General features: G+C 45.6%; 1 protein-coding gene across 2 annotated transcripts in view; it reads right to left on the bottom strand.

Annotated features, from left to right (window-relative positions):
- The window catches only part of LOC141076136 (inactive dipeptidyl peptidase 10-like), a 491,503-nt gene that overhangs the window by 138,811 nt on the left and 325,689 nt on the right, over positions 1–27,003 (bottom strand). For both annotated transcript variants that reach the window (XR_012227421.1, XM_073563456.1), the window contains exons 9-10: positions 17,558–17,712; positions 4,496–4,593 (exon numbers count right to left, since the gene is read on the bottom strand). Coding sequence is in view for 1 of the 2 variants with exons in the window: in XM_073563456.1 (XP_073419557.1) it covers positions 4,496–4,593; positions 17,558–17,712 (253 nt within the window). In the remaining variant the exon portion in view is untranslated. The remainder of the gene's footprint in view (positions 1–4,495; positions 4,594–17,557; positions 17,713–27,003) is intronic.

Genomic DNA, 27,003 nt, shown 5'->3' with positions numbered 1-27,003 from the left:
CGTCATGTGTGTGTTTTAAAATGCTCCTCGGGGCTCCGCCGTGTACTCCTGTGTCCGTGGGAAAAGCACGCTTTGTATGCTTTGTACACACTTGGCTCCGCTCCGTACATCCCGTACACATATGGCTCCACTCCATACACACACGGCTCCACTCTGCCCACCTCATACATGCGTGGCTCCTCTCCGTACACCTCGTACACACGGCTCCTCTCCGTACACCTCGTACACGCGCGGCTCCTCTCCATACACCTCGTACACGCATGGCTCCTCTCCGTACACCTCATACACACGCGGCTCCTCTCCGTACACCTCGTACACATGCGGCTCCTCTCCGTACACCTCGTACACACACGGCTCCGCTCCGTACACCTCGTACACACGCGGCTCCGCTCCGTACACCTCGTACACACGCGGCTCCTCTCCGTACACCTCGTACACACGCGGCTCCTCTCCGTACACCTCGTACACACGCGGCTCCTCTCCGTACACCTCGTACACACACGGCTCCTCTCCGTACACCTCGTACACACGCGGCTCCGCTCCGTACACCTCGTACACACGCGGCTCCGCTCCGTACACCTCGTACACACACGGCTCCTCTCCGTCCACCTCATACACACACGGCTCTGCTACATCCACACTGTAAATCCTGACCCCACACATACTTACCTCAACCAGCACCATGACAACAGCAAAGCAGAGTCTTGCAGACGGTAGAGGCAAGGCTGAGCGCACAGGACCTGTGATGAGGTCACAGGAGGGGCGGAGTCAGGGGTGACATGATCGGGGGTCTGGACGAAGGCTCCTGATCATGTGACCCCCTGACTCCTCCCCTCCTGAGACCTCATCACAGGTCCTGCGAACAGAGCGAGCAGGCAAAGCGAGTGCGACGCTGTGAGTGGCTGCGGGGGGAGGGGGTCTCATGCTAAGGCGAGGATGGGGGCGTGGGGGGGCATGGTGGCTTATCTCCCTGCAGTGCGGGAGGAACTTGGAAACTATCACCGCCGTGCCCGCAGAGGGCCGGCGGCAGGAGCAACAGTGGCCGCAGCAGCTGGCAAGCGGCCAGATGATTGGGCGCTGCCGCCCGCGGCCCACGTGACAGCGGCCCAGCGGTAAAATGCCCGGTTGGTTATATTGCCAATCCGGGCCTGATTGTAAAGACACACCTGTACTTTGTATCTCCCCCACCTCACTGTAGATTGTAAGCTCTCACGAGCAGGGTCGTCTTATTTTGCTTTAATTATTGTACTGTTAACGTTGTTACTTATGACTTGTGTTTTGAAACTGTTAAACTGTAAAGCGCTGTGGAATATGATGGCGTTATATAAAGATTATTATTATTATTTATTATTATTAATAGTAAGCGATACAATTAAAAATATTATAATTAATCTAATATGCATGGGACTATGGGATGGAGGATATGTATGATGGGTATATGGGCACAGGCCTATGGGATGGAGGATAATTATAATTTGCTATAACTAACCACAGTTAGTTACTATGCCCGGGCAGCGCCGGGCTCTTCAGCTAGTCTAATATATAAAGCTCAATGTGTATGTGTGTGTGTGTGTGTGTGTGTGTGTGTGTGTGTGTGTGTGTGTGTGTGTGTGTGTGTGTGTGTGTGTATGTATGTATGTCCGGGATTGGCATCTGCACCGTCGCAGCTACAGTCACAAAATTTTGCACAGTCACACGTCTGGACTCCGAGAGCGTCATAGGCTATGTTGTGAGGTGAAATTTTAACCCTGCGCGTTTCAATTCACCAAACAATTTTGCCTATTACTCTTATCATTTCTATGGTGTTATCGTCCTTCTGTAAAGCTGGAAATAACACAATTTATTACCGTGCCAACACAGACCAGTCTCTGACACAGACTGCAGGTGAAGTCCAGTTTCACACAGGATAGGATTAGATACACGGCTCAGCAGTCAGTATCACACAGGAGAGGATTAGATACACGGCTCAGCAATCAGTAACACACAGGATAGGATTAGATACACAGCATCACACAGAATAGTATTAGATACACGGCTCAGCAGACAGTAGCACACAGAATAGGATTAGATCCACGGCTCTGCAGTCAGTATCACACAGGATAGGATTAGATACACGGCCCAGCAGGCAGTATCACACAGGATAGGATTAGATACACGGCTCAGCAGTCAGTATCACACAGGATAGGATTAGATACACGGCTGAGCAGTCAGTAACATACGATAGGATTAAATACACAGCTCAGCAGAAAGTATCACACAGGAGAGGATTAGGTACACAGCTCAGCAGAAAGTATCACACAGGATAGGGTTAGATACACAGATACACATGTTGTTTATCAAAAGGCTCTTGAAGGAGTTGAAAATAAAATACTATCAATACTTGGGTAATCGTTTAGTTAATTTGTGTTGCAAATCTGTAGTGTTGAATATATGATGTGAAATGTTTTTATGTGCAATATAATCATTATAATTTGTTATAACTTACCACAGTTGGATACTATGCCTAGGCAATGCCGGGCTCGTCAGCTAGTATATTAATATTGAGCAGAATTAATTTCAGCCTCTTGGTTCGGCTCCACACAACAGTCACGGTCCCTAATGTGGATCCTAAGGAAAATAAATTGCCCACCCTTGGTCTAAAAAATTATTTTCCAGACCTGGCCTGGCTTCTTTAGGGTTTTTTTTGGCAAAGTCCAATCTGGCCTTTCTATTTTTAATTCTGATTAATAGTTTGCACCTTGTGGTGAACCTTCTCTATTTGCGCTAAGGAAGTCTTCTCTTTATGATAGACTTAGACACTGAAACACCTACTTCCTGTAAAGAGTTCCTCACTTGGGTGGATGTTGTGAAGGGGTTTTTCCTCAACATGGAAATGATTCTATCATTCACCACTGTTGTCTTCTGTGGATTTTCAGGCGTTTTTCAGTTCCCAAGCTTATCAGTGCGCTCTTTTTATTACAGAATGAACCAAATTGTTGATTTTGCCATTCCTAACATTTTTGCTAGCTCTCTGATGGATTCCTTCTTCTTTCAGCTTAATGATGGTCTATTTCTCTTTCATTGAGAGCTCCTTTGACCGCATGTTGTGGCTTCACAACAACATTTTCCAAAGGCAAATGTCACATCTGGAATCAGCTCCATACCTTTCACCTGCTTAATTGATGATGGATTAACAAAGAAATCACCCATGCAACCTATTAAAGAGCTTTTGAGATACAGTACTTTTTGGATTATGAGATGCACTTTTTTCCCAAAAAATGTTTTTGGGGAAAAAGGGAGTGCGTCTTATAATGATGCACGATATATATACCTGGATGGGGCACATTATACCAGAATGGGGGGCATATATACCAGGTTGAGGCACATGGAAGGGGCAGAGGAAAGGGCACATTATATAAGGAAGCGGACCAGGATAGGGGACATTATACCAAAATAGGGGACATTATAGCAGGAAGGGACCTAGTATGGGGGACATTATTCCTGGAAGGGGCCTCCCTTATTACATATCACTCTCTTTAGTTATGTATGGGCCAGTTCCTTATTATGTAGCGTCCTCTGTTATGTACAGTGCCGTCCCACTATTACATAGTATCATGTCTTTTTACAGTATATATAGCACCATCCCTTACATAGCATATTCTCCTTATTTTCGATATTCACATCACCCTTTCCTTATTTCATAGATTCCTTTCTTGTTAGATGTAAAATGACTGCTGAGAGAGCAGCATCTGACCAGAAGACCAATCCATCATCCTGCTCCATCAGAAAAGAAGCTTTCCCATCCTCCATCCGCAGTCATTTCAGTTTATATCTAACAAGAGAGGAATAAAGAACAGGACGCTATCAATAACAAATATAACAAGAATCCGATATGTAAAGGAACAAGGGACGGCAATATACATAATAAGAGGAGACTATGTAATATATCTATTTGTAGCTTGGTCGCCATAAAAGGAGGGGGCCCCAAACGCATTTCTTGCACAGTGGCCCCAAGCTCTCAGTGTCCGCCCCTGAGTAGAAGTAAAACTCAAAAGGAGTATTTTCTTAGGAAATTGTGGGTTTTTGATTTTTCCTTTATAGTTTGCTTTTTAGATTGTCCTTAAGACTATATCATGCTGTCTCTCAAATGGGAGAAAATAAATACTTCATCAATTCAAATCAGCCCTACCTTACCATAAAGTGAAATAAATGGAGTGTCCAATAAAAATTCTATACTCTTTGATATACATCTCTTAGACCTGATAACACAGCTGGTAATTCATGACCAAACGGCTATATAATAGTTTTTGAGAAGCTAGCAGGAGAATACCGTAATTAAGCCCATAAATCCACGTTTCATGTGCTAAACTGAATTTCTGCCCACCTTGCCTGACAGACAGCAATGCAGAATCCCTTCTTTTTGTATTGAAGAAGTGAAATAAATTAACTTTTTGATGATATTCTAATTTTGTGAGAAGCACCTGTATGTCTTTATAAATGTTTAGCTTTACTTTACTTGTACTCAAAAGTATCAGGACGAAAGATCTCCACAGTGTGTGACGGACCGCGCAGATTCACAACAAAGACCTTCACTTGAGGAATGGGTTGTCCAGCCTGCAAAAATTGAAATCAATAACTGGTGAGTGTATGAAAGTCTAATACATTTGTAAAACATAATTTGTAAGTGTAAAATTGAAGAGATATAATACAGCATATAAATTACTGCAGATTCCCTATTGCTATAAACACCAGAATACAGAGAGTAAAATCAATATACAGGGTGGGCCATTTATATGCATACACCTGGGTGGGCCATTTATATGGCTACTCCTTGCTGGGCCATTTATAAAGTTGGAATCAAAATGGCCGACTTCAAAATGGCCGCCATGGTCACCACCCATCTTGAAAAGTTTTCGCCCTCCCATATACTAATGTGCCACAAACAGGAAGTTGATATCACCAACCATTCCCACTTTATTTAGGTGTATCCATATATATATGGCCCACCCTGTATAGTAACTCATTATAGAGAAGTTAAAAAATATTTTTCGGCTATGTGCCCCTAATGATGTCTTGCCTAGATTAGAATATCGAAGAACAGTTGGAGTTGTCTAGTATTTGATTATTCCCTACATTAGTGAGCTGAGAGGAGGCATAAATTAAAGTAGGATTAAATTATTAAAATCAGTGCAGGCAGGAGCGATAGGGTTGCTAACTTGATTTTTTTGTGACAGCTTATAAAAAAAACTCACGCAAAGCCAACATTTTTTATGAACACACTGTTATACTTCCACAACCCATAAGTATGATATAAAGACATTAGCTTCACTCACTATGACATATGATAATTACAGTCATAATTATGTGCACAAATATCTCCAACTTAAAGAAAATTCATGAACACTCTATTTTTTAAGACAGGGGAAAAAGTGATCTATTTTTACAAATAATCCAGAAATTTTCGGCGGTTGGCAACCCTGATGGGCATCTTATTTGATTAGTATATAAAGATTTTGTTTGTGGGGCTGACAAAACAGAACAGTGCAGTGCATCATTTACAAGTGCCGGGAGCAAGCGGTTATGTAACCACATATATGCAAATTGCATACTCCGGGCCACATTCCGACTAGACTTGTTCTTCCTTGCTCAATTCACTTTTATTGATTGAGGCCACACAGGTCTAGTTGGCACATGACCGAATGTATGCAAATTGCGTACTTGTGGTCACACGCCCGCCCGCTGCTAGAGAATCCACAAAGTGCGCACTGTGCATACTGTGAGGAGTCACAACTCTGCAATCAGATAGAGTGACTGCAGACTAAAGGGGGTTTTACACATAGTGATATCGCTATCGATATCACTATAACGTCACCGATTTTGTGACGTTATAGCGATATCGCTAGCGATATCGCTATGTGTGATACTTGCCTCCGACCGGCTCCCCCGCTGTCCATCGCTGATCGCGCGAGAATGTCCGGCTCCATTTCTCGTCGTCAGCTTCCTGCTGGGGCTTCCTGCTGTGATGACGAGCGACGCGTGGAGGCGGGTGGGAGGACGTCAGGATCGCTGAGTGTGAAAGGTGAGTATCGTGCGCTGCGTCGCTGCTGCATCGCTGTGAGGTCTGCCTGTGTGACAGCTCACTAGCGATCATTTAGCGATGCACCAGCGATCCTGACCGGGTCGGATCGCTGGTGCATCGCTAAATGTAAAAGGGCCTTAATACTCCAAAGCCAGATAACCCTTTAAACAGCTTTGCACCACCCAATTACTTAATCTTAACATTTAGAATGTCATTGGAGAGTCAGATGCTGAATGGAGATCACACAAAAACAGCGAGTCAGCTGTCAGACACAGCCCAGCTCTTCATGGAGAAGGAAGAGATGGTATAATACCATCCCTGCCTTTCTGATTTCTGTATACAGAGTGCTGAAAAAAAATAGGAAGCCGCAACATTGCTTCCTCCTCCCAGCCTAGTGATCACATGATTGTCAGGTACTGGCTGGGTACAGGACCTTCTTAGAAGACGCAGGTCAGATCTGCAGTCCATTTCAGGAGGCTGAATTTGTCCTATACCATAACTGGTACTAATATGCCATATGCAGTTACAGAGGAAATCAGAGATAATTAGTGTTTAATTATTGAAATGCCCCCAGAGGTATGTTATGGCCTTATGGTGAATGAAGAAACATATAAAGCTGAATAAAAATAACACAAAATAAAAAAAGAAAGTTAGTCCTAAATGTTAATGGAGGCTTGCTTCTATTGAAGATAAAAAACCCATGTGTCTGATACATAGAAATGATTGGTACGGAGAAGGGAGCACAATTTATTATTTATTTTAGTGGTCTTTTGTGGTCAGAAAAAAAACATGTCAAACATAATACCATAATGGGGGACATACTGTACATACTAGGATGAGGGGCATATATAACAGGAATGGCACTAGGATGAGGGAAAATTACAATATAATGGGGGCAACACGTACATTGGGAAAATAAGTATTTGATACACTGCCAATTGTGCAAGTTTTCTCACCTACAAAGAATTGAGAGGTCTGTAATTTTTATCATAGGTACACTTCAACTGTGAGAGACAGAATCTTAAAAAAAATCACAATGTATGATTTTTACATTCATTAGCATTTTATTGATAAATACAGCTGACAAGTGCCCACAACAGCCGTGGGTGGAATCGCGATCCACCCATGGCTGTTAACTTGTTAAATGCCGCTGTCAATTTATGACAGCAACATTTAACTTGCGCTTACCAGAAGCATGTTGCACGTCATATGATCGTGGTTCACCGATGGGTCAGCATGACAACCAGAGGTCTGAAGCAGACCTCTATGGTTGTCACTGCTGGATTGCTATGAGCGCCGCCCCTGTTACACACAGATGATCTGATAACTTTTGTGTAGCAGAGGCGATCAAAGTACTGCAGCTTCAGAAGATCGTATCTACACCTAAATGATATCAATAAAAACGTCAGCTTGGCGCACAAAAATAAGCCCTCACGCAGCCTCAGATCACAAAAAAAGGAGACGCTACAGGTCTTGGAAAATGGCACCATTTTTTTTAACCAAATTTTGGATTTTTTTTCAACCACTTAAATAAAAAAAGAACCTAGACATGCTTGGTGTCTATAAAGTCGTAATGAACTGAAGAATGAAAATGGCAGGTCAGGTTAAGCATTTAGTGAACATGGTAATAAAAAAACAAACAGTGGAATTGGACTTTTTTTGGAATTTTTTTCCTGTTTTCCAGTACAAGATATGTTAAAACCAATGGTGTCGTTCAAAAGTACAACTTGTCCTGCACAAAACAAGCCCTCACATGGTCATATTTATGGAAAAATAAAAAAAATTATGGCTCTGGGAAGAAGGGGAGCAAGAAACAAAAACTAAAATACCTCTGGTCATGAAGAGGTTAATATTTGGCACAGAAACCAAGCATTTCAAGGTCTTGGAGTGGCCTTGCCAGTCTCCAAACCTGAATCCAATATAAAATCTTTGGAGGGAGGAGAAACTCAATGTTTCCCAGTGACAGCCTCAAACCTGAAAGATCTGGAGAAGATCTGTAAGGAGGCGTGGGCCAAAATCCCTGCTGCAGTGTGTGCAAACTTGGTGAAGAACTACAGGAAACATCTGACCTCTGTAATTGCAAACAAAGGTTTCTGAACCAAGTATAAGGGTACCGTTACACCTAGCGATGCACCAGCGATCCCGACCAGCGATATGACCCGGTCAGGATCGCTGGTGCATCGCTAGGTGGTCGCTAGTGAGCTGCCACTTAGGCAGATCTCACCAGCGACATCGCTGGGGATGGGGATCGCTACTTACCTGTCAGACGAGGCGATCCTGCGTCCTCCCGCCCGGCTCCAGGCTCATCGGCGCCACAGGAAGCACCTCAGGAAGTGGCCGACGAGGAATGGTCCAGGAGCTTCTTGTGCGATCAGCGATAACCAGCGGGGGAGCCGGTCGGAGGTAAGTATCACATGCAGCGATATCGCTAGCAATATCGCTGCAACGTCACAAAATCGGTGACTTTACAGCGATATTGCTAGCGATATCGCAGTGTGTAACGGGGGCTTTAAGTTCTGTTTTTCTATTGTATCAAATACTTATTTCATGCAATAAAATGCAAATTAATAATGTAAAAATCATACAATGTGATTTTCTGGATTTTTTTTAAAGATTTGGTCTTTCACAGTTGAAGTGTACCTATAATAAAAATTACAGACCTCGCCATTCTTTGTAGGTGGGAAAATTTGCAAAATGAGTGTATCAAACAAGCAGAGAAAACAATACAAAAAACAAACTCTTTAAAAACGCTACAAAACGAGAAGCATTTTGAATGCAGCATTTTTACTGCCAAGAGAGCCAGTTTTGGCTACAGAAAAATCGCAGCAAAAACGTTGCATGTGAACATAGCTTTTGAGAGCGCTATATGAGCTATTGTAGAGCAAGGTGCCCCCATACTACTTAGTATGGGACCCCGCTGATGTCTGCCCTTCAGTTATACTAGTTGTACTTCTATGTACAATTTGAAAATTACTTTTAAAACGACAAGGAGGACAGTGCTTTCAACTAGAACTCCAAGACTAGTAATTTTATCCATCTAAGAATATAATATCTTAACTTTTTTTCTGCATTTTAATAGGAAATGCTAGCAGGTGGTAAGCCTAATAAGCACTTCTAGGGCAGAGAAGAGGGACTAGCCTCCTTTATCTAGTGTTATATTTCCAAGCTAATACAATCAATATTTTATACTAGAAACTTTAATGAAGCCAAATTACAGAAATCAAACACATTTAGGAGCCTTAACAAGACACGTAATGAGATTCTCTACAAGCAAATCCTATGAAGCGATCTGCATTAGTAACGTCCGATGTACCCAGGAATTAAGAAAAATAATAGCAATTCTTCCCAATTACCAGGCAGGACTCTCAGTGCTCCATAAACTCATCAAAAGTGAATACAAATCCTATAAGTGAATGCGTGAAATAAATAATAATCATAAATCATAATCCAAATAAATGCCAAGGACGTCAATATATTCTGTGGTCGTGGAGTTCAAATTTAATCATTTACAAGTGGAACTTCTGTTCATGAGAATGATGAATGATAATGTATTTTGCATTTAATTTTTTTTAAAAACCCGAGGTCATGACTTCCTACACCTCATTGGAAAAACAAGTGCAGTGTTCTTCACAAAAAGAGTGCACAATTATCTATCGCAAGTCTATCGTCTATCTATTTGTCTATCACAAGTCCTCTTCAAAAGGAGAAGGGACCACCACAAATCTTTCCTCCAGACTAAAAGGTCACAGCAAGATTTTGGGATAGGTATCTTACATTTTCCAAAGCCTCAGAGTGTGGCCTAAGGTAACAGTCAATAGGGTTGCAGAAACTATGTTGAGAAAAAAAGCTGCACATTAAAGGGAATCTGTCAACAGGTTTCTGCTATTGTATGTAAACTGAGCAACATCATGTAGGAGCCGAGACCACGATTCCAGCGATGTGTCACTTACTAGGCTGTGTGCTGTTTCAATAAAATCAGTGTTTTATCAGCAGGAGATTAAAGTGAACCTGTCAGCAGGATTTTGCTCAGTAAACTACATGCATTGTCAGGTTGGCATTTTTATACTGATTACAATGATAACTGGGTTGAATAATTCCATCTTGTGGTTCTTGTGTAATCAGTGTTAGAAGTTTTCAGTTAATGACATGCCCGTGCTCCGGGGCGAAACGGTAGGCAGGATCTTATCTTCCTGCTCTAGGCCAGAGAAACCAAGGAAAGACCTGCCCATAGGCCACCCGGAAGGACAAACGTGTTCCTCGTTATAGAGACAGTTTGTGCTTGTGGGCAGGTCTTTCATTGGTTTCTCTGGCCTAGAGCAGGAAGATAAGACTCTGCCTACAGGTACGTCCCAGAGCATGGGCATCTCATTAGCTGAAAACTTGTAACACTGATTACACAAGATGGATTTCTTCACCCAAATATCATTTTAATCAGTATAACATCGGCAACATGACAGTGTCTGTAGTTTATTTAGCAAAATTCTGCTGACAAGTTCGCTTTAACCACTAAAGGACTAAGTGTCTCGTGCCTCCAGGTCCAACCCCTTCACCAGCACCGATTAGCAGCTTGCTGTCAGAGTACACAGAACGCTGCCAATCCGGGGTGCGGGTGGGGTTATAGACAGCTCAGCATTCTGAGCACTGCTGCATCCATGCTAGAGAAAACAGAGTTTGTATCAAAATGACAGTTTGCAGACTAGTAAGTGACACATTGCTGAAATTAGGGTCTCAGCCCCTACATCATGCTGCTCTCAGAATACATAGAAAAAACCTGGTTACATATTCCCTTTAAATGCCAAGGATTTGAGAAGAAATGTGACACGACCAGGAACTCATTATCCTCCTGTGCTGTCATTTTCCAGAACTGCAATCTCCCTAGAGTGCCCAGACGTAAAGGGGTGTTCAGCACCAAAACCCTCCTCCCTTCCCATCAATATGTTTGATCATAGTACCCCACTTTGTACATCACAATGAAGATAACTGGTGGCAGCATGAAACAATATCTTTTCTGCAGCAGCAAAGATATTGAGAAAAAAATGCAAATCGGTTATCTCAAGAATGTAATTGTTTCACACTAAAGTAAAGGCCAGGACAGTATTTTACATAAATCAATATCTGATAGTGACATTTATAACAGCCAGAGAGAAACAACCTGACATGCAAAATGGCTGCAGTAAAGTTTATTTGGAAATCTATATGCTAATGACTGTCTTAATAATCACTTGAAGGTTAATTAACATGCTCTACACACATTTTCGTACTTCAGCTTCCCTGGATTAGTAAGCCATTCTTCCAAGGACAAATGTAATGATCAAGCCTATATTTAATTAAAGGACGCATAGACCAGAGTGACCAGCAATAGTGGCTTGGCTACATGGAGGCTTTTAGCACAACTGATTGCATATAAATGTTGCTTAGCAAACTTCTCGGTGTAAAGGCCCTTTTACATTTAGCGATGCACCAGCGATCCGACGAGCGCTCCGACCCGGTCAGGATCGCTGGTGCATCGCTAAATGATCGCTAGTGAGCTTTCACACAGAAAGATCTCACAGCGATGCAGCAGCGACGCAGCGCACGATACTCACCTTTCACACACAGCGATCCTAACGTCCTCGCGCCCGCCTCCACGCGTCGCTCGTCGTCACAGCAGGAAGCCCAGCAGGAAGCTGACGACGAGAAATGGAGCCGAACGTTCTCGCGCGATCAGCGATGGACAGCGGGGGAGCCGGTCGGAGGTAAGTATCACACATAGCGATATCGCTAGCAATATCGCTATAACGTCACAAAACCGGTGACGTTTTAGCGATATTGCTAGCGATGTCGCTTAGTGTAAAATTCCCTTAAGGGTGCTGTTTGCACGACGGACCACACATTGACCAAATGTAGCCAACGTGCCAATTGATGTACAATAGTAATTTTCCATGCAGACCATATATTTATGGAGCAGAATAGTGCATGTTATATAAAGCATCTCTTACATATATCTACACTGCCCCTATTGGTCAAACAATCAGTAGATTTGGTTTCCAGTACCATCTCTATGCTGATGACACCCAATTATACACTTCTTCTCCTGACATCACGCCAGCCTTTCTAGAAAACACTGGCGATTGTCTAAACGCTGTGTCTAATATCATGTCCTCACTATATCTGAAACTGAACCTGTCAAAGACTGAACTCCTTGTGTTTCCTCCCGCTACTAATGTACCTACACCCGACATTGCCATTTCCGTCTGTGGTTCCACTATTACTCCCCAGCAACATGCCCGCTGTCTTGGGGTCATACTTGATTCCGAGCTTTCCTTTGCCCCCCACATTCGATCACTGGCTCGCTCTTGTCATCTGCACCTCAAAAACATTTCTAGAATTCGACCTTTTCTTACTTTTGACTCTGCAAAAACTCTTACTGTTTCTCTTATTCATTCTCGTCTCGACTATTGTAACTCTCTTCTAATCGGTCTCCCTCTTACAAAACTCTCCCCTCTCCAATCTGTCTTGAATGCTGCAGCCAGGATCATATTCCTCACCAATCGTTACACCGATGCCTCTACCTTGTGCCAGTCATTACACTGGCTACCCATCCACTCCAGAATTCAGTATAAACTTATTACCCTCACCCACAAAGCCCTCCATGGCTCAGCACCACCCTACATCTCCTCCCTTGTTTCAGTATACCACCCTACCCGCGCCCTCCGTTCTGCTGATGACCTGAGGTTAGTATCCTCAATAGTCAGAACCTCCCACTCCCGTCTCCAAGACTTTACACGTGCCGCGCCAATTCTTTGGAATGCACTTCCCAGGTCAATACGATTAGTCCCCAATCCCCACAATTTTAAGCGTGTCCTGAAAACGCATTTATTCAGACTGGCCTATCGCCTCAACACATTAACCTAACCTATCCCTGTGTGGCAGAGCCAAAAATTTTACCATAACCAGGTTCCCAGCATCATGTTCCCACATGCTTTATGCATCCATTAGCCCTCTGTGTCTGTACTGTTACACACTTAACATTATGGCTGGTCCATACAATCAGGGCAACTGTTACCACCCACCTTTCGTGTCTACCTCTTTCCTCATAGACTGTAAGCTTGCGAGCAGGGCCCTCACTCCTCTTGGTATTTGTTATAATCTACTGTATGTGATTATTGTTATGCTGTAATGTCTATTGTCTGTACAAATCCCCTCTGAAATGTAAAGTGCTGCGGAATATGTCGGCGCTATAAAAATAAAATTTATTTTTATTATTATTATCTATGACTCAAATGAGCACACAGAGCTTCTCACATCCAGAGCCATTTGTGCATGGTCTGATTTTAATATGGCAGTAAAAACACTGAACAATCCAAGGTTAATTGTACTATCACTAACTTTAAAGGGGTGGTCTGAGACTAACATCGACATTGATTTTAATGCTTACTGTTTATCTATTTACTAGATGGTGGCCCGATTCTAATGCATCGGGTATTCTAGAATATTGCCAGCGGGAGACCGATGTTCAAAAGATGGTCCAGGACGATCCACCACGAACGGCGATCTCACAGCGGGGGCCTGGTCGCTGCTGCGTGTCACACTGAGCCTAAGTACCCACGTTGCAGAAATGCTGCAGAAATTTCTGCAGCATTTCCGCAACTCCCGCAGTGGGAAAAACGCATGTGTTTTCACACGGAAAACATGCGTTTTCATGCGATTTTCGCGTGCAGAATTCAAGCGCATTCTAAGCGATCTGAAGCATCGCTTGGAATGTGATTGACAGGTTAATTACACTTGTCAAGCATAGTGTTTGACAATTGTGATCAACTTTTTACTATTGATGCTGCCTATGCAGCATCATAGTAAAAGATAGAATGTAAAAAATAATTAAAAAAAAAAAAAAAAAAAAAAGGTTATTCTCACCTTCCGACGGCCCCCGATCTCCTCTCCACGCTCCTGGCATCTTCCGGTCCCAGTAATGCTTAACGCGAAGGACCGGAGATGACGTCACTCTTGCAAGAGAGCGACGTCATCAGCGGTCTTTCGTGCAAAGCATTACTGAGACCAGAAGATGCCGGGCGCGTGGTGAGAGGAGGGAAAGAGTCCGGGGGCTGTCGGAAGGTGAGTATATCACTATTTTTTATTTAATTCTATTTTTTACAGGTTTATGGTACCCAAGGCCTGGAGGAGAGTCTCCTCTCCTCCGGACCCTGGGTACCATCTGCACATTGAGCGCTGCGCTGGTCATCTCCCGGCTGCATCGCCGCTGAACTCCATGTGGCAGGAGATAACCCAGGGCAACCATCAGGAGATCAGCGGCTAGCGCCGCAGATCTCCCGACGGTAGCAGTGACATGCGTCGTTCAAATTCCGTGCCAATTCGAGGCTGGACTGCACCAGTCGCTGATTGGTCACTGCCAGCCGGGACCAATCAGCGACGTGAGATTTCCGTTACAAACAGACAGACAGAATTAGACGATTATGTAGTAGATTACATTAATCTAATCTCTTTTTTAATATGCCATATTTTTCAGGATTTAAGACTCAATTTTTTCCTCCAAAATTTTGGAGGAAAGTAGGGGTGCCTCTTGTAGTCTAGATGTACTTTATCTTATAGTCTGCTGTGGATAGAAGAGGAGCAGAAGTGGGTCACAGGAAGCAGGAGCTAACACTCTGCATGCTGCTAAAGAAAATTAATATTCACTGCTCCCCACGCCCATAGTCCCTCTCACCTCTATGCATTGAAGCCACTACCGAGAGGTGGGAGGACCTATGCTGTTAGCCGCCGGCTTGCTGCAGTGGCTGGGAGATCATAGTCCCAGGCTTGGGGAGCAGTGAATATTCTGGCTACTGATATTAGCATGTGAGGGCGCATGACAGTGATGTCATGCGCTGCTAAATGCTGAAATCAACTGCTGGCATCAGCAGAGGACACAGCGCGGAGATGAAGGTAAGAAGAATCTTTTTTTTTTGTATGTGTGTACCAGGACGGGTGCCATGTTTACCAGGATGGGGATGAAGACCATGAATACCAGGATGGATATTGTAGCCATGGATATCAAGATGAGGACGGTGGACATGGAAACCAGGATGGGAATGTGTGCCATGAATACCAGGATGGGGGCCATGCATTCCTGGATTGGGTGACATATATACCTGGGTGTGGACTTATATACCAGGATGGGGATCATATATACCATGATGCAGACATGTATATACCAAAATGGGGGATATTAATACAGAATTGGGGGACATTACCCCTATAACAGTGTCAGTTGCAGACCACATTTTTTGCTTCATTTTTTTATTTTCCTGCTCTAAAACTAGGTGTGTCTTATGGTCCAGTGCGTGTTATAGTCCGAAAAATATGGTACTTTATTTAAAAAGTACCTACTGTTCCCTCTCCAATCTAACTGCTTCATTTTATTCTTTTTACCAACTTCTGCTTTTATTACATTTCTTTTGAAAAACCCTAGTACATGCTGGAATACTCAAACAAGACATCATGAGGGGGTAGAGACTGTGGTCATTGCTGCAGCTTCAGTCCCCACCCTGAAACACATTGTCAATAACCTCCATTTCATGGGCTGGGCTAGACCCTGCAATATTGAGCATCGACTGGTTTTCAATTCCAGCATATGCTCATTACAAGCTCCCTTGTCACTGTGCAATATTCTTTTCAATGTGCATTTCAATGTGAAATTAAATATAAAAGTTCAAATCACCCCATTCAAAAAAAAACAATAAAAAAATATAAAAATTACGCATATTTGGTATCGCCGCATTCAGAAATGCCCAATCTATTAAAATATAAAAATAATCAATCAGATCGGTAAATGGTGTAACGAGAAAAAAATTCAAAACGCTAGAATTATGTTACTTGGTCGCCACAACATTGCAATAAAATGCACTAAAAGGAGATCAAAATGTTGTATCTATCCCCAAATTTTAGCAATAAAAATGACAGTTCAGTATACAAAAAATAAGTCCTCACCTAGCCCCAGATCCTGAAAAATTGAGACGCTGCAGGTCTTGGAAAATGGCCATTTGCGTTTTTTTTTTAAACAAACTTTGGATTTTTTAAAATAAAAAACAACCCATACATGTTTGGTATCTGTGAACTTATAATGGCCTGGAGAATGATAATGGAAGACCAGTTTTAGCATTTGGTAAACACGGTAAAAAAAAATAAAAATTTTGGAATTGCACTTTTCTTTTCAATTTCACTGCACTTGGAATTTTTTTCCTGTTTTCCAATAAAAACAATGTTAAAATCAATGGAATCGTTCAAAAGTACAACTCGTCTTGCAAAAAACAAGCCTTTCACACGGCCTTATTGAAGGAAAAATAAAAAGTTATGGCTCTGAAAAGAAAGTGAGCGAAATTCAGAAATGCAAAAATGGAAATTGGCCTCAGGGTGAAGGGGTCAAGTTTATATTAGTACTATATTAATCCTGTTTTGCATTTTTCCACCATTTGCACTAATATATAATATATTCCTAGATAACCCAGACCATGAGCTCTTTGTGCTTGGATCGCAATATGGCGTGGATTGTCAGTTATACACTGGATATGCAAATAAACTATAGGAACAACAAAAGCGCAATAGGGTCTTATCTGGGTTATTATTAGAAAAATTAGTAAAAATTCACTCACCCTTTCCAGGAGGGTTTCAGGCATACAAGATCCGTAGTCAGCTTGCTGCACGTCCAAAGGTCAACACCGTGACCGCCAGAACTTCAGATTTTTATGGAATAAATTCATGGACTTAGGAGCGCTGCTTGACAAATTCTTGACATATGTCATCCCCTGAGGAAGAAGTGGTATACACTTCGAAACGCGTTGGGAAATAAACAGTTAATCTTTCTCATAACGTGGATTCGAGAATTTGTCAAGCAGCGCACCTAAGTCCATGAATTTATTCCATAAAAATCTGATACACTGGATATGCTGTTTCCCTCCTTGAAACCATAAAAGCAGAGCCACCTTTTGAGTGGAGTTATTTGCCTATATTTAGGTGCGTGTTATCATATAGCTCCTCATTGTGCAATTGCTTTGTTTTTTAGTTAGGAAATGTATGAAGATATTCAAACCCGGGCACTATCATTCCTAGGCTCATGTAATACTGTATATCTCATCTACTGGGGCATATGGACTGGGATTGTCCTCCTGAGTCAGCCATTTTAACATAAAAAATGATATGCTGGAACAAGTTTAGGCCTTATTCACACATTAGTGATTTTTCAGTGTCATTAGTGTTTTGGATCAGAGTTTGGACAGTATTTCAGTTTTGTGTCTCATCAGTGATTTTTCTCATATGGAAAAATGAAAGAATGAATGAATTGCAAAGCTTCTCCTTCCCATTGCAATTTGAATCAAGGACAGCACACGGATCGCACCTTGATGCCATTTGAATGGCATTTCCGATTTTCACGCACCCATAGGCTTGTATGGTGTTAATCTTGATTGGTGGCTCGAATCAAAAATTAACATTTACAAAGCTGTCAAAATGACAATCCTAAATACATACCTTAGGGTAGGCATATCGTGCACATATTGGATAGTCAGCACCAACAAAGTGCGGCAACTCCATCTTGGGTACAAGTGTGCTGTTGATAGTCAGATAGGCAAGGTTTGCTCCATCTGGAGACCACCAGTGAGCAGCATAGCTTTGTAGTATCTCCTCTGCAATAGAAACACATTGTAAGGAGCCATGAAACCATGTACTGCTCAACAATATATATATGACCACATACTGATCTAAGGCTGAATTCAGATATCTATTTAACACAGTCCAAGTATGGACCATGTTGCACAGACCGGATTCGGGTCTATTGAAAGCCTCATACAGTTGTGGCCAAAAGTATTGACACCCCTGCAATTCTGTCGGATAATGCTCAGTTTCTTCCTGAAAGTGATTGCAAACACAAATTCTTTGGTATTATTATCTTCATTTAATTTGTCTTAAATGAAAAAACACAAAAGAGAATGAAGCAAAAAGCAAAACATTGATCATTTCACACAAAACTCCAAAAATGGGCCAGACAAAAGTATTGGCGCCCTCAGCCTAATACTTGGTTGCACAACCTTTAGCCAACATAACTGTGACCAACCGCTTCCGGTAACCATCAGTGAGTTTCTTACAATGCTCTGCTGGAATTTTAGACCATTCTTCTTTGGCAAACTGCTCCAGGTCCCTGATATTTGAAGGGCGCCTTCTCCAAACTGCCATTTTTAGATCTCTTCACAGGTGTTCTATGGGATTCAGGTCTGGACTCATTGCTGGCCATCTTAGAAGTCTCCAGTGCTTTCTCTCAAACTATTTTCTAGTGCTTTTTGAAGTGTGTTTTGAGTCATTGTCCTGCTGGAAGACCCATGACCTCTGAGGGAGACCCAGCTTTCTCACACTGGGTCTCACATTATGCTGTAAAATTTGTTGGTAGTCTTCAGACTTCATAATGCCATGCACACGGTCAAGCAGTCCAGTGCCAGAGGCAGCAAAGCAACCCCAAAACATCAGGGAACCTCCTCCATGTTTGACTGTAGGGACCGTGTTCTTTTCTTTGAATGCCTCTTTTTTTCTCCTGTAAACTCTATGTTGATGCCTTTGCCCAAAAAGCTCTACTTTTGTCTCATCTGACCAGAAAACATTCTTCCAAAATGTTTTAGGCTTTTTCAGGTAAGTTTTGGCAAACTCCAGCCTGGCTTTTTTATGTCTCGGGGTAAGAAGTGGGGTCTTCCTGGGTCTCCTACCATACAGTCCCTTTTCATTCAGACGCCGACGGATAGTACGGGTTGACACTGTTGTACCCTCGGACTGCAGGGCAGCTTGAACTTGTTTGGATGTTAGTTGAGGTTCTTTATCCAACATCCGCACAATCTTGCGTTGAAATCTCTTGTCAATTTTTCTTTCCCGTCCACATCTAGGGCAGTTAGCCACAGTGCCATGGGCTTTAAACTTCTTGATGACACTGCGCACGGTAGACACAGGAACATTCAGGTCTTTGGAGATGGCCTTGTAGCCTTGAGATTGCTCATGCTTCCTCACAATTTGGTTTCTCAAGTCCTCAGACAGTTCATTGGTCTTCTTTCTTTTCTCCATGCTCAATGTGGTACACACAAGGACACAGGACAGAGGTTGAGTCAACTTTAATCCATGTCAACTGGCTGCAAGTGTGATTTAGTTATTGCCAACACCTGTTAGGTACCACGGGTAAGTTACAGGTGCTGTTAATTGCACCAATTAGAGAAGCATCACATGATTTTTCGAACAGTGCCAATACTTTTGTCCACCCTCTTTTTTATGTTTGGTGTGGAATTATATCCAATTTGGCTTTAGGACAATTCTTTTTGTGTTTTTTCATTTAAGACAAATTAAATGAAGATAATAATACCAAAGAATTTGTGTTTGCAATCATTTTCAGGAAGAAACTGAGTATTATCTGACAGAATTGCAGGGGTGTCAATACTTTTGGCCACAACTGTATATGTTCATGAGACTGTCAAAATTGGTTCAGGAGACCTGTGACCAGTACAAAAATCATGGTCCATACACTGATTGCTTTTCTCAAACATCTGAGTGCAGCCTAATTATTAAGGGTATTTGGTTGCAAAATTAATCCAAATCTGAAAAGCATAAATGGTTTTCATTCATAAATGAGATCATTTGTCATAGAGGAACAGTTTACTAAATAATGAAATGTTCTTTCTGACTTGGCAGATCATGTTTCTTTTGTGGGACTATTTGGACCTCCAAAGTTACTCACATTATAATAAAGTGAAATGTACAGGCTGTTGGCTGAGAGCATTACGGCAAAAAAGCAACATCTTTGAAGGGAATACAGTGGCATGTAAAAGTTGGACACCCCTTGTCAAAATCACTTTTTGTGTGAACAGTTAAGCATGTTGAAGATGAAATGATCTCTAAAAGGGCTAAAGATAAAGATGACACATTTCCTTTGTATTTTAGGCAAAAAAAAAAATATAAGTGTAAGGAGGAAGACCAGGCTGCGGGTACCTGTGCGGAGCCGGGTCTGGAACTGTTGAGGCTGCGTCCCTTGTTTCCTGGGGGATGGCAAAAAGGACTGGACTGGCGCTCTGACCCGGAAGCTGGGGGCGTGGTTAAAAGTGAAAGCTCGCACAGCGTCGGGGAGTTTCCCACCAGCCGTGAGAGGGGCCAGGTGCGTGCTCAGTGTACTCCATGACGTGCGCAGCTGGGCCAGGATGAAATGTGGCAGACCTTACGCCAGGACACTGCCAGAGTCTGCCGCAGTAATAGGGAAAGAGCCGAGAGACCTGTTCAGCTGAGCGCCGCACGTAAGCTTAAGAGCCAGGGCAGGGTACAGGACTGTTTGTTGCTGCCCACATTGCCTGACGTTGCCACACCGTTCGACCAGGACCCTCATAGTACTGCGGCCTTGCCTGCATTGGCAGCAGCCACTTATGGACTAGGGGCCCAGTGGAAGGTACCAGACACTGACCACTGCCGCCAGAAGATAGACCACTGTTACCAGCAGAACCTTCTTGGAGAAACGCGCGCCAGCTGTTGTTGGCGCTAATGACTTTCAAGCAGCATCTATATTTCTGACACGATAAGTGTACAAAAGAACTGCCGTTACCTTGCTCATTTACTCTGCATATTATTTACACCTGAACTGTTTATTCTCTCGTTTTACCATTCATCTCCCTGCGACGACTTAACCCCCTGTTGAATTAAAATTATTAAAATTGTTAACCCTTGCTCTGCCTCCTGTCTGTCACTGCATCCCGTGTCCTGCTTACATATACATATTGTGATTTATTACATTTAAAAAATTACAAGGAAGATGGGCAAATTAAAGGAGTTGCCTGGATTTTAAAATATTTAGAACATTTTAAAACCTTATTAAAGAATTCTGATTTTATAGTAGACACCCTCAATTTTGGGATAATCACTAATATACTTGAGAGGCGAGTTGTAACAAAAGGGCATATCTGAATCTAGGAGACCTTACCCATCTGTGTATTACATAGCCAACCCATTGTTTTCAATGAGAAATGACTAGTGCTTTAGTGAAATCTTGCTCACAGGCAACCACACAAAATGTATCTGATGTATCAGCGGTGGAGCACCCGTTATTAGTATCCTATCAATAAATCATTCCAGCCAAAAACAGAATTGACTAAAGTGGAAAAACACTTTAATGTTAGTGGGTCGCCCTCACACCCAGGGCTGTGGGGTACTCGGTACCGGGCCGGTATCTCACAGGGAAGTGTCACAGTAGTGGTGACCCGGTCCGTGGCCCTGGGCGCCCATTGTAAATGTTCAGTGTGAATGTGTAAGTCGTGACGCCACCTGTGGTGTTCGGCAATGTAGATGTTAAGCCGACGCTGCAGACAGTTCCTCTGGGACAGATGGTGTGGTGCAGCAGTGATGGTATAGCCCTCCACAGGCAGGGCTGTAGTCCCAGGGCAGAGTGGCTGTAGCGACACTTAGATGGTGTAGTGTAGGGCGCAAGGGATGTAGCAGTGCTGGGCAGGTTGACACGGGAATAAGTGGAGGACACCAGGGCATGTAGTTCCAAAGCTTTGCTCAAATTCTGTGGTGGCTCAAAAGCCCGCATCGGTGCTGTGCCCTCTGGGTCAGGAGCCCAGCCAACCTTCAGGCAAGATGAAGCACACCCTTCCAACACTCCTCCAACTTATGTGCCTTTTCTGAACGTCTCCCTCTTAGCGCCTTTAAGTGAAGTACTCCTAGTACTGAGTTACACTGGAGTTCCTCCTGTCCGATGTTCCTTTGAACTATACTTGTACGGCAGACAGCTGTAGCCTGCTTCTGGGACTCTCTGCTGTGACATCGGCGGTCGTGCCCGCCGATGCCCCTTTAGCGGCGGTGCCCGCCGCAGCTTCCTCTCACCTGCGCCCCCCGGTTCGCGCGTTCCTCCGCGCTGCTTGCCGCTCTGCTGCGGGTAACCGCGACGGCCTTAGGCCGCGCACGCGCGTTCCCCCGGCCTCTTCCGTTGGCAGGGGGCGTCGCTAGGGGAGGGTCTGTAGGGCGCACTTCCGGTCTCCGCATATATCAGGCGTCCGCTCTATTCTGAGGGCGCCTGATGATTGTTTGTGACTTGCAGCACCCATCGGCCCTACCTTCTTCTGTGTACCCTGCCTATCCTTGCTGTTCCTTTGTCTGCCCTGTTCCTGGTCCGTGTCTGTCTGCCTGTCTCCTTCCTGTGGTCCTCGCTGTACCTTTCCCGTAGGCTTCCAGCCATTTCCTACTGCCCTCCACCTCGCTACTCCTGCTCTGTCTGCCAGTCCTCCGAGTCGTCCCTGCTGGCTCCGGCCGTCGCGGTTCCGCCCCCTGCGGTCCTGCCCCTAACGATCCCTGTACAGGGGTCGGTCTTCACCAGGTGTGCTCGGCCCAGGGGCTCCGGATCCGCGATCCAGAGGGTCCACTCTTGGACGTATTAGCCAGAGGCGTCACAGTATCATCAGGCCATGGATCCCGCCGGTGCCGCAGCCGCCACACAAAAGGAATTGCTTTTCCTTCGTGAAAATCAGAACCGGATAATGTCCTTTATGAAGTCTATGGACACCCGGTTGTCCGCCCTGCAGACCTCTGACCCCGGACACGCTCCTCTCTTAGTCAGCCTTCAACAGGAGCTCGCGCAGCAGCGCGACGCCCAATCCCACATCTTGGGTTACATGGCATCCGTGGATGACCGATTGCTGGCCCTGCAATCCTCTGCTGCCGCTGCAACTTCCTCCCCGGATGTAGCCTCTACTCCGGCTCCCCGTCTGGGTAAACCCCCCAGGTACAGCGGAGATCCCAAGTTATGCCGGGGTTTTTTAAATCAATGCAGGCTACATTTTGAGCTTGCCCCCCTTCAGTACCCTACTGACCGCGCCAAGGTGGCGTTCGTTGTGTCCCATCTTGAGGGTGAGGCCCTGTCCTGGGTGAACCCCTTGTGGGAAAGAGATGACCCCGTAGTGCTAAATTTACAGACCTTCTTAGAAACCTTTCGCAAGGTATTCGATGAACCGGGTCGCTTAGCATCCTCCACTGAGGCCCTTTTTAACCTCCGCCAGGGTTCCCTCACAGTGGGGCAATACGCCATCCGCTTCCGGACCCTCTCTTCTGAGTTAGGGTGGAACAATGAGGCTCTTGTGGGAGCCTTTTGGAGAGGCCTCTCCAGTAAGATCAAGGATGAGCTTGCCGGGCGAGACACCCCCACCACTCTGGAGGACCTTATTTCGCTAGCCACTCGCATAGACCTACGCTTTCAGGAGCGCGCTCGAGAGGCAGTCGGAGAGAGAAGGTCCTTTAGGCTGTATCAGGCTCCTGTCCCCCGTTTCCCTGTATCTCCTGTTAGCGCCGCTCCTGAGCCTATGCAGGTTGATCGTGTCAGACTGTCCGAGCAACGCCGCAGGGAGAGGATGACCAAGGGCCTCTGCCTGTACTGTGGAGGGGCCAACCATTTTGTGCGTTCCTGTCCAGAGAAGCCAGAGAGGTCGGGAAATGCCTCCACCTAGGTCAGGTAAGAGAGGACCCCCTAGGTGATCAAAATTCCTCTCTTCCCCTTACTCTTTCAGCTTTGCTAATTACAGGTCGGGGGCGTGGGTCTGTGGAGGCGTATGTGGACTCGGGTGCTGCCGGTAATTTCATCCGCCAGGAGGAGGTTGACAAACTCCAGATTCCGGTGTTGGTATTGAAGAACCCTCGCGCTATTTCCTCCGTTGATGGTAAACCTTTACCCGGACTCATCACCATGATTACCGTCGAAGTAGATCTTCAAATCGGAGCTCTCCACCTCGAAAAGATAGCCTTTTATGTCCTGCCACAACTAGCCCATGCTGTTCTCCTAGGACTGCCCTGGCTCAGACGGCACGAGCCTGTGATTGACTGGCGCTCTGGGGAAGTTCTCCGTTGGGGGCACTCCTGCCAGGAGCACTGCCTACGGGCTCTCACGCGTCCTCGTCCATGCTTGAAGCCTGCCGACCTCCCGGGCTTACCCGCACCCTATCACACGTTTGCCGACGTGTTCAGCAAGAAGGAGGCGGATTCCTTACCCCCTCATCGCTCCTATGACTGCCCTATCGACCTAGTTCCTGGTGCCACTCCTCCCAGAGGGAGAACTTATCCTTTGTCCCCAGCAGAGACCTCGGCTATGTCGGAATATATACAGGAAAACCTGGCCAAGGGGTTCATCCGGAAGTCCTCGTCCCCTGCGGGCGCAGGTTTCTTCTTCGTCCGGAAGAAAGATGGGTCCCTGCGACCCTGTATTGACTACCGGGGTCTGAACAACATCACGGTTAAAAACCGGTACCCGCTCCCGCTGATTCCTGAACTCTTCGACCGGCTGAGGGGGGCCAGAATCTTCACGAAGTTGGATCTGCGGGGAGCTTACAACTTAATCCGAATCCGAGCGGGGGACGAGTGGAAGACGGCCTTCAATACCCGGGACGGCCATTATGAATACTTGGTCATGCCGTTCGGTCTCTGCAATGCTCCAGCGGTGTTTCAGGAATTCGTAAATGAGGTGTTCCGAGACCTACTCTATTCCTGCGTGGTGGTGTATTTGGACGATATCCTCGTTTTCTCGACCGACCTCTCCTCCCATCGGAGAAGTGTACGCATGGTCCTGCAGCGCCTTCGAGAAAATCGTCTTTACGCCAAGATCGAGAAGTGCCTCTTCGAGCAAACAGCGTTACCCTTCTTGGGGTATATCATCACGGATTCCGGTCTTAAGATGGATCCGGACAAGCTGTCCGCGGTACTCCAGTGGCCTCGTCCGGTTGGCATAAAGGCCATCCAGCGTTTCCTCGGCTTCGCTAATTATTACCGGCAGTTTATACCCCACTTCTCTACAGTCACCAAGCCCATTACGGTCCTGACCCGTAAGGGGACGAAGCCTAACGTCTGGCCCTCTGAAGCCGAGGACGCCTTTCTTGCCCTGAAACGCTCGTTTGCTTCTGCTCCGATTTTACACCGCCCAGTGGCCAGTAGGCCCTTCATTCTGGAGGTTGATGCCTCCTCCACTGGAGCTGGGGCAGTTCTCTCCCAACAGGCTCCATCTGGACGTCTTGTCCCCTGCGGGTTCTTCTCCAAATCCTTTTCTCCGGCGGAGTGCAACTACTCCATTGGGGACCGGGAATTATTGGCCATTAAAATGGCGCTGGAGGAATGGCGATATCTGCTCGAGGGGGCAGTGCACCCCTTTACTATCTTCACGGACCACAAGAACCTGGCCTACCTGCAATCTGCCCAGAGACTCAACTCCAGACAAGCCAGGTGGGCTCTGTATTTTTCCCGTTTTGAGTTTAAGCTCCACTTCCGGCCCGGCAGTAAGAACATCAAAGCCGATGCGCTTTCCAGGTCTTTGCAGCCTCCGGAGAGGGAGGAGGATCCATCATATATCATCGAGCCGGCTAAGGTTATCTCCGTGGCCCCCGTGAGTTTCTCTAACCCTCCGCCTGGCAAGACCTTCGTCCCTCCAAACAAACGCCTGGAAGTACTGCGCTGGGGACATTCTTCCAAGGTTGCTGGGCACGTTGGGATTAAGAAGACTCTTTTGCTTCTTTCCCGGTATTACTGGTGATCCTCTCTCCACCAGGATGCAAAGGACTTTGTAGCCTCCTGCAGGTCTTGTGCTCAGAACAAGGTTCCAAGGACTCTCCCCTCCGGCCTCCTTCACCCGTTGCCTGTCCCAGAGGCTCCTTGGCAGCAAATCGCCATGGATTTCGTGACTGATCTGCCTCGCTCGGCTGGGTGTACTACCATCTTAGTCGTCGCTGACCGCTTTTCCAAGATGGCCCACTTTATTCCCTTGGTCGGACTGCCATCTGCCCCAAAGTTGGCCGAAATCTTTATCCACCACGTGTTCAGGCTACATGGTCTCCCTCTGCGAATCGTGACCGATCGAGGGGTCCAGTTTACTTCCCGATTCTGGAGGGCCCTCTGTCGGCTCCTGGGCACGTCTCTCGACTTCTCTTCAGCGTATCATCCTCAAACCAACGGCCAAGTGGAACGGATTAACCAAATTCTGACCACCTACCTACGCCACTTTTCTAACGCCCATCAGGATAATTGGGTCTCTCTTCTACCTTGGGCGGAATTCGCTCATAATAATCATTCCAGCGAATCAACGTCCAAGACACCGTTCTTTGTGGTAACTGGGCTAAATCCTGGGGTTCCATTGCCCTTTTCCGCATCGTCTGGAGTTCCTGCAGCAGACACTCTCGCCAAGGAGTTTTCGCGAATTTGGAAGGAGACCAGAGAGGCGCTCGAGCTAGCCAACGTCCGAATTAAGAAACACGCGGACAAAAGACGAAGGGATCTACCCCCGTACCAGCCCGGGGACAAAGTCTGGCTTTCTACCAAACATATCCGCCTGAAAGTCCCTGCTTACAAATTAAGTCCTCGGTACATCGGGCCTTTTGAAGTACTTGGGCGCATTAACAAGGTAGCCTACAAATTGAGGTTGCCGGCGTCACTCCGGGTCCCTAACGCCTTCCATATCTCGCTCCTTAAACCTGTGGTCTTGAATCGGTTCCAACCAACCTCCATGTCCCCTCCCTCGCCAATTTGTTCTGACAATGTCTTTGAAGTAAAGGACATCCTGGCTATGAAAAGGGTCAAAGGTAAGACTCTTTTTCTTATCGACTGGAAGGGTTTTGGCCCAGAGGAGAGGTCCTGGGAGCCCCGAGAGAATGTCGATGCCCCCCTTATCATGAAAAGATTTCTAACCAACCTCAGAAGGAGAGGGCATATGGGAGGGGGTACTGTGACATCGGCGGTCGTGCCCGCCGATGCCCCTTTAGCGGCGGTGCCCGCCGCAGCTTCCTCTCACCTGCGCCCCCCGGTTCGCGCGTTCCTCCGCGCTGCTTGCCGCTCTGCTGCGGGTAACCGCGACGGCCTTAGGCCGCGCACGCGCGTTCCCCCGGCCTCTTCCGTTGGCAGGGGGCGTCGCTAGGGGAGGGTCTGTAGGGCGCACTTCCGGT

Source organism: Dendrobates tinctorius, unplaced genomic scaffold (assembly GCF_039654945.1).
Source record: "Dendrobates tinctorius isolate UK_male_01 unplaced genomic scaffold, ASM3965494v1 ptg000388l, whole genome shotgun sequence".
Taxonomy (NCBI): domain Eukaryota; kingdom Metazoa; phylum Chordata; class Amphibia; order Anura; family Dendrobatidae; genus Dendrobates; species Dendrobates tinctorius.
This window is presented reverse-complemented; position numbering and strand designations above follow the sequence as displayed.